General features: G+C 39.1%; 1 protein-coding gene across 1 annotated transcript in view; it reads left to right on the plus strand.

Moving 5' to 3' along the window:
• The window catches only part of CPA6 (carboxypeptidase A6), a gene marked incomplete at its 3' end in the record, with an annotated part of 380,639 nt that overhangs the window by 144,000 nt on the left and 222,539 nt on the right, over window positions 1–14,100 (plus strand). The window contains exon 2 of the mRNA XM_080695007.1: window positions 7,452–7,527. Within this exon, the coding sequence (XP_080551133.1) occupies window positions 7,452–7,527 (76 nt within the window). The remainder of the gene's footprint in view (window positions 1–7,451; window positions 7,528–14,100) is intronic.

Consider the following 14,100-nt stretch of genomic DNA (forward strand, 5'->3'; position numbering starts at 1 on the left):
ACCTCAACCATTGCCACAGCCCACTTTCCTTGATGTCTGTGTGTGCCCCCATGCATGATGCATGACTGATGCAGCATCTCAAGGAGAAGCCCCGAGGGAGCATTGTCTCTGGCCAAAGTACTCTCCCACTCTTAGATATTCTTTCATAACTATTATTCTTTTGGTAATGATTCTTTTAACTTTCCACACGAATTGCTCCGGTGATGTAAGATCAGGACTGTGGGAGAAACTGAGTCTGTGGAAAATAAATCTTCTAGTAATTTGTCTAAGCCTCTAGATGCCCTTGGCTTTGTTCAAGATGTAATTCTGGTCAGAATTCAGATACTGTGGAAGCATTCCTGCTACAGCAATTAACAAATGCAGAATTCCTCCCTATCTTTGACCTTCATTCTAATCATTACAATAGAGCCGAGGGCTAGGAGGAATCTTGACCTTTGCACCTAGTGATAGTACTGCCTGGAGACAGGGCGACACCACCTGGTTAAAATAGTTGTGACAGAACAAAAGACATATAATAAAAACTTCATGTTGTTTTTTGGGCCCTGTCTACTAAAATATATTTTAAGTGTTTAATAGGGTGAAGCATTCAGACAGCAGATGGTATTGCAGACAAAATCCAGCAGACATTAATCGAAATCCTCTAAATCATCATAAATGTACACGGATTTCCCTACACCCACTACATGTATGAAAGCTGGAATCTCCGACTTCGTCCCCATTCAGCTCAAAGGAGGTTGCTAGATAGAGAAGGACATTGGACTAAGCCCTAGGAATAAAAGTTCCGAAAGGGTTAAAGAAAACTCTTAAAAACTGAATTCTTCAAGTGATTTTTGGTGTGACTTTTGTTCTTCTGAAATTTGCCCACTAAAAGCCTCTGCAGCTGCAAGGCCAAGGCAAGGCCAAAGAGGCTGACTTAAAGCACAAGACCCACCTGCAGGGTCATGGAACTGGTTTCAATCACAAAGACCTGTAATGTCACAGGCCTTACTTTTGTCTTGTTCAGGGTTGGTGATTTACATGTATATCTCACTATTGTATTTTGGGTGTTTTCACTTTTCTACTAGGGAATCACGGGGAAATAGGGAAATATAAAAAAATCTTGTGTCTAGAATAAAGTGGTCAATTGCACAAGAGGCATTTGTCCATGTCAGATTCTTTCCCGGAAAGAAATCTCCACTTTTAGCGCCATGAATAGGAACTTAAAGGAGTTTTAAAAAAGGGAAAGAATCGCTGCAGATAAGTGGCTGCAGAACTGCACCCAAAGCCTTTACACACCTTTCTGAGAAAATCGGTCTCGAGTGGACTCAGTGGCCATATTCAGTGCTGGATTTATTATTCCCGATTGAGCCAGTCTGTCACAAACCATGTGTGGTGGAGCATGCTTGTAATCCCAGTACCTGAGAGACTAAAACAAGAGTATTGCATGTTCATAGCCAGCCTCAGTAACTTAGTGAAGCCCTCCACAATTTAGCAAGACCCTGTTTCAAAATATGAGAATTAAATAGGGGTAGGGGTATAGCTCAGAGGTAGAATATTTCTGGGTTCAACCTCCAGTAGAAAAAGAATTACCTAAAGACCTCCAAAAAATGAGGGGAGACACTAGTGGAATGGTGAAAGGGGATTTGAAGAAAGAGGAGAAAGGGAAAAGAAAGGGTAGATCTGATGATGATAACTATTCAAATAATGTTTTCCTCAGGTCTAAATTAGTTTACCTGTATAGATGTACAGAATATTGTTGTGGGAAGGGAAGCAGAGGAGAACTAAAGGAAAACACACAACTAATGCTGTGTGCATATATGATTTTATCACTCCGAACCCCACTATGATGTATAACCATAATGCACCAATTTTAAAACAACAGCAAAATAAATCTTTGGGAAATCTGGTTAAAGATTAAGAAAAATACCTAATGACTCCTAATGATGTCAGCATATAGAAAGAAAAGCTATAAAGGAGAGGTCTTAAACTGCAAGGTGCTTTAATTAACTTTTAATTAATAGCTTATATAAAGTTAATAGTTTATATGGTTATACAAATCAGTGTATTTTTTTCAGGAAATATAATTACCAAAGTTAACTCAAAATGGCCAGAAAAACTGAGTAAACAAAAAAAAATTTAAGATACATATTTTACCTCTACCAAAACTAAAGGGGAGAGTAGGTTCTGCCTTCAAAAAGTCTATGATGTGTTATTTCTGGGTCACTCAAATTGTCAAAACATTTTACAAAGGTGAAAATTTTTCTAGTTAATATCATGATGCAAACACCAAAATCAGACAAGGGCCATTCCAAAAGAATTTTGTTTTAAAAAAAGTTTAGAGAAAGTTCCTTTTTTAGCTGGGAGTGGTGTCCCACACCTATAATTCCAGTACTTGGGAGGCTGAGACAGAACTATTGCAGGTTTGAGGCCAGCCTCAGCAACTTAGTGAGGTCCTCCACAATTTAATGAGACCATGTTTCAAAATAAAAATTAAAGTGAAAAGGACTTATGGTGTAGTTTAGAGGTAAAATGCCCCTGGGCTCAATCCCCAATACCACAAAAGAAGGTTCATTTTTTTCATAAAGTTTACCTTATGAATAAATACAGGCATGTAACTCCAAAATAAGACATCAGTATATGAAGTCCAGACATGTACTTAAACGATGGTACTTTCAAACCAACATATTAAGGGAAAAGTAGAAGCAAATTAGTATCCAGACATGTTTTAAACGTGTGTGTGTGTGTGTGTGTGTGCGCGCGCACGCGCGCACACACACAAAGAAGGGATTCTAGAGTGATCTACATAATCTATTGGCAGTGGCTGCTAGTGAAAGATTTGGGGCTGCCAGAAAACTGAGAGGGGAAGTTACTTCATGTATGCTGCAATGTTTTAATTCTTTTTCTGTGGCATTGGGGATGGAACCTAGGGCTCTTCTACCTCCAGGCTACACTCCCAGACATATTTTATATATATATATATATAATATTTTTTTTTTTGGAAACAGGGTCTCACTACATTGCTGAGAGCCTTACTAAGTAGCTTGAGGCTGGCTTTAAACTTGTGCCATCTTCCTCTCTCAGCCTCCCAAGTACTTGGATTACAAGGGTGTGCCACCACGCTGGCTTGATGTTTTAATTTTTATTTTATTTATTTATTTATTTATTTATTTATTTAGGTGGTACTGGGGTTCCTAGAAACCCTTCTACCTCCGGGCCACACTCCCAAACCTATTTTTACATTTTTATTTGGAAACAGGGTCTCCTAAGCCAGTGCGCGCGGCGGCTGGCTTCGAACCTGCGTGATCCTCCTGTCTCTGCCTCCCAAGTGCGGGGATTACAGGCGTGCGCCACCACGCCCGGCTATGATGTTTTTAATTTTTAAAAGCATAGGTTCAGCCGGGCGTGGTGGCACACGCTTGTAATCCCCGCGCTTGGGAGGCGGAGACAGGAGGATCGCGCTGGTTCGGAGCCAGCCTTGCTGGCTTAAGAGACCCTGTTTCCAAATAAAAAAATATATAAAATAGGTCTGGGAGTGTACCCTGGAGGTAGAAGGGCTTCCAGGAACCCCAGTACCACCAAAAAAAAAAAAAAAAAAAAAGCATAGTTTCATAAACGAGTTCTGTAACTTACAAAGAAAATATAGAGTTTAATAACAGAATCTATTATGAAAGTTAATATCAGAAGCCTGAAGGAAAATACTAGAGCTCCATATCTATGTCTTCCAATAGGACAGGATGAGGAAGACTTTATAGGCAGTTGTCTGTAAAACAAGCGCTCTTCCACAGGAGTCAAAGTACAGAACAGCAAGAAATATGGTGGACCTCAAACTAAGAAAGATAATTGGAAGACCAACCCCCACTCTGATAAGGAAACTTAGATCCGTACAGACTGTGAAAAGTTGGAGGCAGTGTATGTTTGTCGATATAGGTGCATATATACTCAGTTGGCTTTTTAAATGTGTGTGTGTGTGTATGTGTGTGACTAGTGATTGAACCCAGGGGGTTTTTATCTCCAAGCAAGCTACACCCCAGCTTTTTAATTATATATATTTTTTAACACAGGGTCTTACTAGGTTTTTGAGAGTCTTATTAAGTAGCTGAGGCTGTCCTCAAACCTAGGATCTTCCTTTATCAGCCTCCCAAGTATTAGGATTATAGGCATGTGCCATCACACCTGGTTTAAAATACTTTTTTTTGGTAGTGAAGATTTAACCCAGGGGCAGTCAACCTTTGAGCTATACTCCCAGTCCTACTTTATTTTGAAACACGGTCTCAGTAAGTTGTAGAGGACCTCAGTATGTTGATAAGGCTGGCTGCAAACCTGTGACCCTACTCTCTCAGCCTCCCAAGTACTGGAATTACAGGTATGCACTACCATGCCCAGCTTAAAATTCTTTTTTGTCCAAATAAATTTTATTTACTATTATCTCACTCATGTAGTCACTTCTGTACATCAGGATTATTAACCAAACTCAAAAGCAAACGTGATGCTGACATTAATGCAATGTAGACTTATTGGTCCCCAAAGGCAACAGGATAAAATGTCAAGTATATTATAAGTGAATGAGTATTAATAACTCCTAGGAAATTAGTTATCTTGGGTATCCTGTTGCTGCCATGCTACATCCCTAAATTGTGTTTAAACAGTGCCTGTGCTGTCCTTCTTGAGAGGCTCTCTGAGTTGAAATATCTGATTTACAAACACAGGAACATGAGCACCTGGTTGCTTGGTAGTCTCTCTGACCTCAACCCATATTCAATCCTTTGATTCCCTCGTTCAAATCCCAGAGTGTAGCCAAGAGGTTTAATGGATGTTTTTACCTAGCAGTAGGTAAAAAAAAAACTGATAAAATTTGAGGAAAAAAAAAATCCCTCCTCTCCTCTTCTTTGATAGTTCTGCCCAGCTAGGTTTTCATTCTAAGTCCCAGTAGATACTCCACTACCTGAAACCTTCCTGTCCATAATAAAATTATTGTTCCCCACTTCAAAAACATACTGGGCTATCAGATTTAGAAAGAGCAAGTTTTTTGTTTGGGAAAACAAAATGAGGTATTTGGGGTCATGTGGTTTTTCTTACTGAATAAGGAACTTTTGTTGGGCTTTGGTTACTGGTTATTCCATTGATATAATTTATTGTTTTCCAAAAAATATGATGTTTCATGGGCTTCCCTAAATAGCCTTTCTTAGTCTTTGTTCTTTGATGTGTAACCAAATGATAATAAATGCATGTCTAAAGTCACACCTGAGAATGTCTAGAGACTGAGATGAAGTGACCTTTTTGTGATAAAAATGGCAAAGTGGGTTTGAGTGATCACTTTCAGGGTTAAATAATCCCAGGGGTGGTTTCTTTATATCCTGTATTCACAGAAGAGGAGCCAATTGCCAGGATGAATTATCCATCTTTTTAAAAACAAAATAAAGGTTCTTCTCATAGCTGTGAAACAGCTACAGATTGCTTTCTTTGCACTCTTGAGGAGCTGACAGGGCCGCAGGTGGAGGTGTTTTTCAGCAAGCTGTCAAGTGATCCACCCATCAGAAACAACCACATCCCTCAGCTGAGTTTTCTTTCTTTGCCAAGATTTGTATTGGGTCAGGTGGGTATGATGAATCCAGGGGGGGAAAAAAGTCAGAGCAATGTGTACTTTAAATGAAAAGAGAAAAGATGGAATTATATTTAAATTGTGAAGGTTATGTTTAGAGATGTTTTATGGTGACTTGATTTTCCCCCTCTACTTCCTAGAAATATGACCTTTATGACAGTGCTGCTGAGAGGTTGTTTTGTGTGGTTTGAGAAAAGCAAAGCTGCAAAGATACATTAGAGTAGTGCTTAAAACATACTAAATTGTTATTGTTATCGGCAAACCAAGGGCTTTCTCATCCACAGACCTAAAGAAGTTATAATGGGATGGGGTCTTTTAAAATTGCAAAGATAAAGTGATTAGAAGTAAACACATGGCCCTAAAATTTCATTGCCCACCAAACTCACAAGTCTCCCTGGCATCTGGCCTTCCATGTTCCATGTCTTACCTCATCTTGGAAATGCCTATTCTTCTAAGAAATAAAACCATTTGGAAAGCCTGCAAATTCTATCTTTATTCATTGTGCACATCAGAGAATGGAGAGTCAAGTTGTGTGTGAACTGGTAGAGTTTAAATTTATATATATATATATATGTGCATATATGTTTGTATATCTTTGTATTTATTGTGTGTATGGTAAATACAGGTGTGGTTGCTCACCCCTGTAATCCTAGTACTTGGAAGGTTGACATAGGAAAGTTGCAGCTTCGTGGCCAGCCTCAGCAACTTAGCAAGATCCTCAGCAATGTGGTGAGACCCTATTTTTTCAGATTAAAAAATAAAATAGGGCTGCGGTATAGCTCAGAGATAGAATTCCCCTGGATACAATCCCCAGAATCACACACAATAAAAAAAGGTGGTGAAATGCTAACACATATATACATGCTATTAATAACACCGTATATTTTAACTTCATTGTTAAATGCCCTTGAAAGTAATGAAAAATATTCATTCCTGTTATGTTTTATTATTTTTTCTTTCCCCTGGAAGTCAATATTCTCAGCAATGTCTTTTATGCCAATCCATTAACAAATATTTAATAAGTTTCTACATTATGCAAAATTCATTGAACAGTGGTGATTATTATATGCTAGAGCTGTTCTCCCCAACCTGTTATCATGACAGTCCTGGAAATTAATTGCACCTGTCTGGCAATCTGGGGTAGGAGTCACTCCCACAGAGAATTCTCTGGTAGACAGCAATACCTCAAGTCATTCTAGGCAGTTCATGGCCTTTCTATAAAGAACCTTATAAACATATTCAAATATTATTTCAATGGCAGAAAAATGTTAATGGTTTTAAAACTTGGTTTGAAATTTCTACCACTCTAAAACTTTGCAGCCATTAATATCTTATACATATAAACACACATATAAGCTATTGGTGGCCTGTCTTCTTAACCCCTGTGCTAGTTGGAAAGCTCTGTATTAGCGAAATGGGATGTCCCAGAGAAATGGGCTGAATTTTTATTATTCTCCATGTAGAAAGAATCTAAGCCAGGAGCTTTCTCTGGTATATGGATTTGAATATCTTTTTCCTGAAAGCAATGTTCTTTTTTATCATTAAGTTAAAAAAAGAACGGGACTCAGGATGTAGCTCTTTGTAGAGTGCTTGCCTAGTATGTACAAGGTCCTAAGTTCAATTCCTAGCACCTCAAAAAGAAATGGTTATTAAATTTGTAATCTTCAAAATTTGATTGAATGCCAAATAGTTTTAAGACATGATTAAAAAAAAACCCAAAGTAATACCATAATAACAAAACCATAAAATATGTATTGCTTAGTGAAAAGCTTTGCTGTTTTCCTTAAATGTAAAGCCAGTTTATTAAGATGTAAGAGATAGCCAATATTTTATTTTTGAAGGTAATACCCCCTTATAATCCCCTTTTTTACAGTGATAAAGTGATAAGACTTATTCCCCAAACAGAAGAGGAAGCATATGCACTGAAGAAAATGTACCAACAATTCAAGGTAATAATGTTCACTCACTTGTCATGGAACCATGTTTGTGGTTTGTATACAGGGTTTTACCGAATAGGGTTTAATAACTAATTATTAGCCAGAGGAAGTAAAGGCTAAGTGATAACTTTAAAGAGTATTTAAAAGATAGTTAAATGTATGCTACTCAAAAATTATGTGAAACATCATTGACTAGTCACTTATTGATTTCCTAGGTAGAATGTAATCATCATGAGAGAGTTTGACTATTTTTGTTTACTGCTGTATCCCCAGTGGATGTCTGGAATACCCTAGGAACCCAGCCAATGCTGGATTTGTTTTTTATTTAATGAATGAGTGAATTTAGTTTGTAGTTCTCAGAGCTTCACTTTTCTTCTTGCAATCTTCCCACGGATCAGCAAGATACTTTCTTCCTAATTAAAACTTTAAGTAGAAGTGAGCCGAGGAAAGTAAAAGCTAGAAATTCAAGTTAATTAAGGTTGCTATGTTTCAGTGGGTCTGATAAGAGAATTTTGTTGGCAAAGGTTGAAGGCTCTGATTGTATAATCTCTCATGGATTTTTATGGATTTGAGAGTTAGGGCTTCTCATCTCTCTGTCACTGAGTATAATTTAGAATGAGGATGAAAGTATGGGTATTGGTTCCTATTCATGCCTACCAAAACAGAAGCAGGCCCTTAAAAATATGTGGTGGCGAAGGCTTCATTTTAACGGATGGAAAAACAGCTTACAAAAGGGGTATTGTTAATCATTAATATGAGACAGAGACATAGTTTCCTGGATGATGGAAGTCACTCCTACTGGAGAAGGTGTTAGGACATGAAGGAGAGAGAGAAAGTCAGTGACTTTAGAGCTAGTTGCAGCTTTACTACTTTTGGTCTTTCATTTATGGTTATATATTCCCCCTCTGCGCCTTACCTTTAAATATTATATTTATTTCTAAATGAAGTTGTGAATTTTAAATGTATTGATTTCTTTCTTCCTTATTACCGCTCCACCCAACCAGTGTCTAGTTCAAGCATTGGCCTCTCATTACCCTGTGCTCCCTACTATGGTTATTTTACCTAATACCTGGAGACTGTGCTTTCTGGGCATTTTCTAAACCTCCTTCCCTCCTTGGAGTACGTTCTGCTTCTGTGAGGTTGACATTAACCTCTTCTAGTCACGAATAGTCATCACCCCACAATGTCCTTTACAGTAGTAATATCTGAACATTCCACAAACAATCACCCAGGAACTTAAAAGTTGCAAAGAAGTATAACAAATTTTGAGTAGAAATTTCCATCTTCACTGAAATTGTATTAAAATGTACCACTGGAAAGACAAAATAGCCACTTTCACTTTGAAGTCATAGTATAGGAAACAGATTTTCTAAACTAAATTGGAACAAAGGATATTTTCACCAGTTTGTAAATCTATACAATAGCCCTTACAAAGTTATGAAAATGAAATTACATGGTTATACATGTGGTAATCACCTACCAGTATCAATAGCAATAAGAATACATTGGCGAGGACTCTTGGGGCTACTTACAAATTCTCCAAAATCATCATAGATAGAAGCAGACATTGGGCTTTGGAGGAGGAAGGAGAGGGGATGGAGATGTTAAGGATGTAACAATTGAAATAATCCTACCTACCTATATAAAACAACTGATTTCAATCTCAAAGTACGGACAAGGAAGGGACCCAAAGGGAAGTGCTCCAATAGATGTGTGCATGTATGTTCCTATCACTCTATACCTTAATATAATATGTAATTACTTGGCCGGGCGTGGTGGTGCATGCTTGTAATCCCCGCGCTTGGGAGGCGGAGACAGGAGGATCGCGCTGGTTCGGAGGCAGGCCCGCTGGCTTAAGAGACCCTGTTTCAACATAAAAAAGTTAAAAAATAGGTCTGGGAGTGTAGCCCGTGGGAGTGTATCCCGGAGGTAGAAGGGCTTCCAGGAACCCCAGTACCACCAAAAAAAAAAAAAAAAATGTGATTACTATGCACCAAATAGTGCGTGTGTGTGTGTGTGTGTGTGTGTGTGTGTGTGTGTGTGTGAGAGAGAGAGAGAGAAAGACAGAGAGACAGAGAGGTAGAGAGACAGAGACAGAGAGACACACACACAGAGATTGAGCATAGATAAGTCTGTTGCCACTGATGACTACATATTTACACTGGGCCTTTTTTGATACGCATTTAAAGATAAAAATTCTGCATATTGTCTTCATTTTGTCCTTGAGGAAAAGTGGCCACCTGCGAAGGAAATGGTTAGGATGCACGGGAGCATGTTGCACAACTGTGAGAAGGAAAGAGGAGTGAGCTGTTCAGGAAAGAGAGGAGAGTGAAGGGAAGATGAGGTTAATATTAGAAGACCAGCTGGGTGCTGTGGTGCAATCTGTAGTCCCAGCTAGGGAGGCTGAGGCAGAAGGATCTCAAGTTTGAGACTAGCCTGAACAACTTAACCAGACTCTGTCTCAAAGTAAAAAATAAAAAGGGCTGGGGATGTAGCTCACTGATAGAGTGCTTGCCTAACATGCTGAGACTCTGAGCACTATCCCCAGTACTACAATTAAAAAAAAGTAAGAAGACTGAGGATGCCTCAGCGACCCACACCACAGCGATATACATCCATCCCTTCTCAGTCACCACCAGCCACCACAGTGCTTCTTTTAAATTTCCTCATTTTAATAATCCTAGGAAATGGGGACTGTTGTTATCACTATTGTACAGGTGAATAAACTGAGAGGGACAGATAGACAAAATTAGGTGCCTTGTCAAGTCATGGTGTGGAATTCAACATGTATCTAGTCAGAACCAAGCCTTTTAGAACCAGGATGAGACCTGCCTCTTGCTACTGGTCTATTTTCTCCATTGTCCTCACAGTGGAGAGGGTTAAGGTTGAGCGTGCAGGACAGTGGGAGCCAGACCTATAATGTGAGCATTACCATACTCTCAGTTACTTATTTTCCTAAAGTGGCAGTTTCTAAGACCGCCCTCAGGTCTAGTGATTTACAGGAAGCCTCTCATACCTCAGCATATAATTCTATGAACAGCTATGATGTATTACAGCAAAAAGTTGCAAGACAAAAATCAGCCAAGGGAAAAAAAAATATATGGGCTAAAGTTCAGGAGAGCCCAGACACAAGACTCCAAGAGTCCTCTCCCAAACTGGGCATGGTGACTCATGTCTATAACCCCAGGTCTTGTGAGGCTGAGATAGGAGAATCACAGGTTCTAGGACAAAAATGCATGTTAATTCAGTGATACTCTGTTTCAAAATAAAAAACAAAATAGGACTAAGTATATAGCACAGAGGTAGAATGACCCTTGAGTTTAATCCCAATGTCACACACACATAAACACACACACACACACACACACACACACACACACACACACACACGTCCTCTCCCAGTGGAATCTACAGGACATGCTGAGTTCCCCAACCGATGACTCATGTCAATATAACGCAATGCTTTCTACAAGGATATTCATTAGAGACTCAGTGCCCAAGGCCTTCACTGGGGCCATATTGTGTCACCTTCTGTCTAGCACAAACCAAAATTCCAGACGCCCAAAAGAAAAGCACAATTTGATATAAACCATATTTTTACACAAAGGGTGCAAGTATAAAATCACTCTTACCTCTTACCAGTTAGGGTGGTAGGGACCCTCCCGAAATCCAAGTTCCTATATGAGAGCCAAGGGAAAGTTTGTAAACAAGCCTTTCTAAAGGTAGCATTTTCAGGTTGGTGCTCTTAAATCTTTTATTTGCCCTAACTTTTTTAGTTCATTTTATTGGACTCAAATTTGAGGCACTGAGCTTAGGTAAATTTCTATCTGAAAGTGTCCTGTTACCTTGATGTCATTTTAAATTCAAATTATCTCACCAAGAGATCCATTTAGACCATGGAAAGCATCAGTTCTAGCCAGGCAGAGAAACTGGCCTGCAGAGAAGAAAGAATGTGTCCTTCTGTCATCCTCTGCCCTGTGGAGCTGATAGGACTGAATTGGGGCCAGGCTACCGGGCACCGTGCATACCTTGCACAGTGCCTCCATGGGGAAAGGAGAAGGCTTCGGTTGCCTTCTCCTCCTAAGCACAGTATAGTAGACAGAATTCTAGCATGGCCTTGAGATTTCTGCTCCCCAGTTGACATGCCCTGTATCATTACTCCCCTGCGAGTGTGTCAAGACCGTCATTTCCTTGATGATGTCACATTAATGGCAGAAGGTGGGTTACCTGGGGGATGGGCTTGATCTGATCGGGTGAGCCCTTTGAAATCAAAGAGTTTCCTCTGGTTATTCACAGAAGCAGAAAGAAAAGTGCTTCTGCTGATCTCAAAGAAGCACTTCACAAACAGCTATGCTATGAACTGTCTATGGGGGCCATGTGTCAAGGAATGACAGTGGCCACAGGAGGGATGAGTGATTGCCAACCAATAGGGAGCAAAAAAATGGAGACTTCAGCCTTGCAACCACGAGGACCTGTATTCTTGCCACAGCTGCACTGGTGGGAAGGAGACTGAGGCCCAGATTAGAAGACAGTCCAGCTGAAATTTCAATGTTAGCCCATTCAGACCCTATTCTCCCAAAGAGAGAATCCAGCTAGCCATTCTCTGATGTCTGACCTATGGAACCTTTAAATGATACACAGGTATTGGTTGAAGTTGTTAAGCTTGCAGTAATTCTTACATTCCATAGCAATAGAAAGCAGATATACAATGAGGTAACGACCTTACTGTATTGGCCTCTGTCTCTACATTTCCTGTATAATGGCTTTAAGTTAATTTTCCTGATTTCACTGGCTATAACCAAACATTTTAAGGAAAGTAAAAAGTGATTGATAATATGCTCAGACTATAAATTCACAAAGTTTCAGCTGGAGCATGAACAAATGCAAAATGTGTGTACAATATTGAGTGGAATCTGAGAAGGTACAGTCAAAGCATAGCTAATTAGACATAGAACTGCTGTTACAAAGTTGGTTACTTTTCTAATTAAATTTTATGGTTTTGCTGAAGAATCGAAACAAGAAAGTTAAACAGAAAACCATGCCCCCAGAGAACTGGATCGAGAAAGCACCAGCCAATTAAATTGTTAATTAAGAGCATAACCACGATTTAAATAAAGTTATGATGGAAAGGGAACAGTTTGCAGGTGAGTAAAATTAGAATCTGAACACCGTGTTCTGCCTACATTTCTTCACAAATGCTTTGTTTGTTCTCTAAAGGAATAGGAATGGCTTTATGAAAGATCACAACATTTCTATTATAGAGTTGACACATCTTCATAGAAGGGAAAACTAATGGCATTTCTGTTTGCAGTTTTATTATCAGAGAGCTCTAGGATAGGAAACTGCCCTGTTTTTCCAAGGGTGTGTCTTCTTTTTCTCAAACTGGGTGACACCTTTAACATATCAGGTGTTATTGGGGGACACGCTAAGACCCATTGAAGAAAACTGTGCTTCTTGTAAGGAAGATGCCAGGCTTCCACTTTTCGCTCTGAATGTAAAATTCGCTGCTGCCATCCCAGGTATAACCTCCGTCTCTCATTCCCCAGTTTTGTGTGTGTTTGATATCTTCTCTAGTCTTCTTTGGTGTTTTCCCAAGTCATACACCTGGACCCAGAGGCACTTCAGAACACCTGTTTATAAACATGGAGCTTATAAACTCAAACATTCAACTGGATGGTTTAACCAGTTAGAAATTTTGTAAGGAAGGAGATTTTGTAAGGATGGTAGAATTTATGCCATGGGAAGTATATATTCCTAATTTTATTAGAAACTGGTGGTGCAATTATAGGATCTCTTGATCATGACTATGATAAACAGAATTCTAGAATGGGCCTCAGGATTCTTGGTTGTGGTATGCACACATCCTCTCCAAGATAACCCATCAGACAGTGATCTAGGTGCTTCTATAAAAGAGTTTTGCAGGTATGATTCTGGTACCAAATCAGATAACACTAAAATAGGGAGATCAATCCAAGTGAACTAATCAGGTGAGCCCTTTAGAAACTGAGTGTTTTCTCTAGTTGTTTCCCTCAGTTCTGGAAGAAATAAAGCATCCATCTTGTGAACTGCTACACGGCAATAAATTGCAGATGGCCACTAGCTGGTGAGATTTCCCCACCCTAGTCAAAGGAAAATGGAAACCACCATCCTACAACTACAAGGAAAGGAATTTTACTAACAGCTACTCAGAATATAAAAACATTCTGAGCCCCAGAGGAGAAGAGAGGAAAGGCAAAAGTGAATAACAGATTTTGATCTGTTAATATGTTTGGGGTAGAAAATTGCATTTTTATTTTTTGTTAAAGCTTTGTAAAGTATGAAGCAACATTAGCATTCTTTGTAATGATTTTTGAAAGAGAGCAAAAGCTCCATATAAATGGGACAGGTGACCAAGTGACATTATGGATCAAATTCCAGAAACACAATGTTCAGGTATGGCTTGCATTTTTCTCCATGTGACTATTGATAATTAGTAAACCCAATTTAAAAACATGTTAAGAGAAATATTACCATATGCAGAAAAACAGGAATACCTTAAAAAGCATTCATTCAAAAGTGAGAAGCTTTCTACAGTATCATAAAGAT

This window comes from Muscardinus avellanarius (assembly GCF_963383645.1).
Source record: "Muscardinus avellanarius genome assembly, chromosome: 4".
Taxonomy (NCBI): Eukaryota; Metazoa; Chordata; class Mammalia; order Rodentia; family Gliridae; genus Muscardinus; species Muscardinus avellanarius.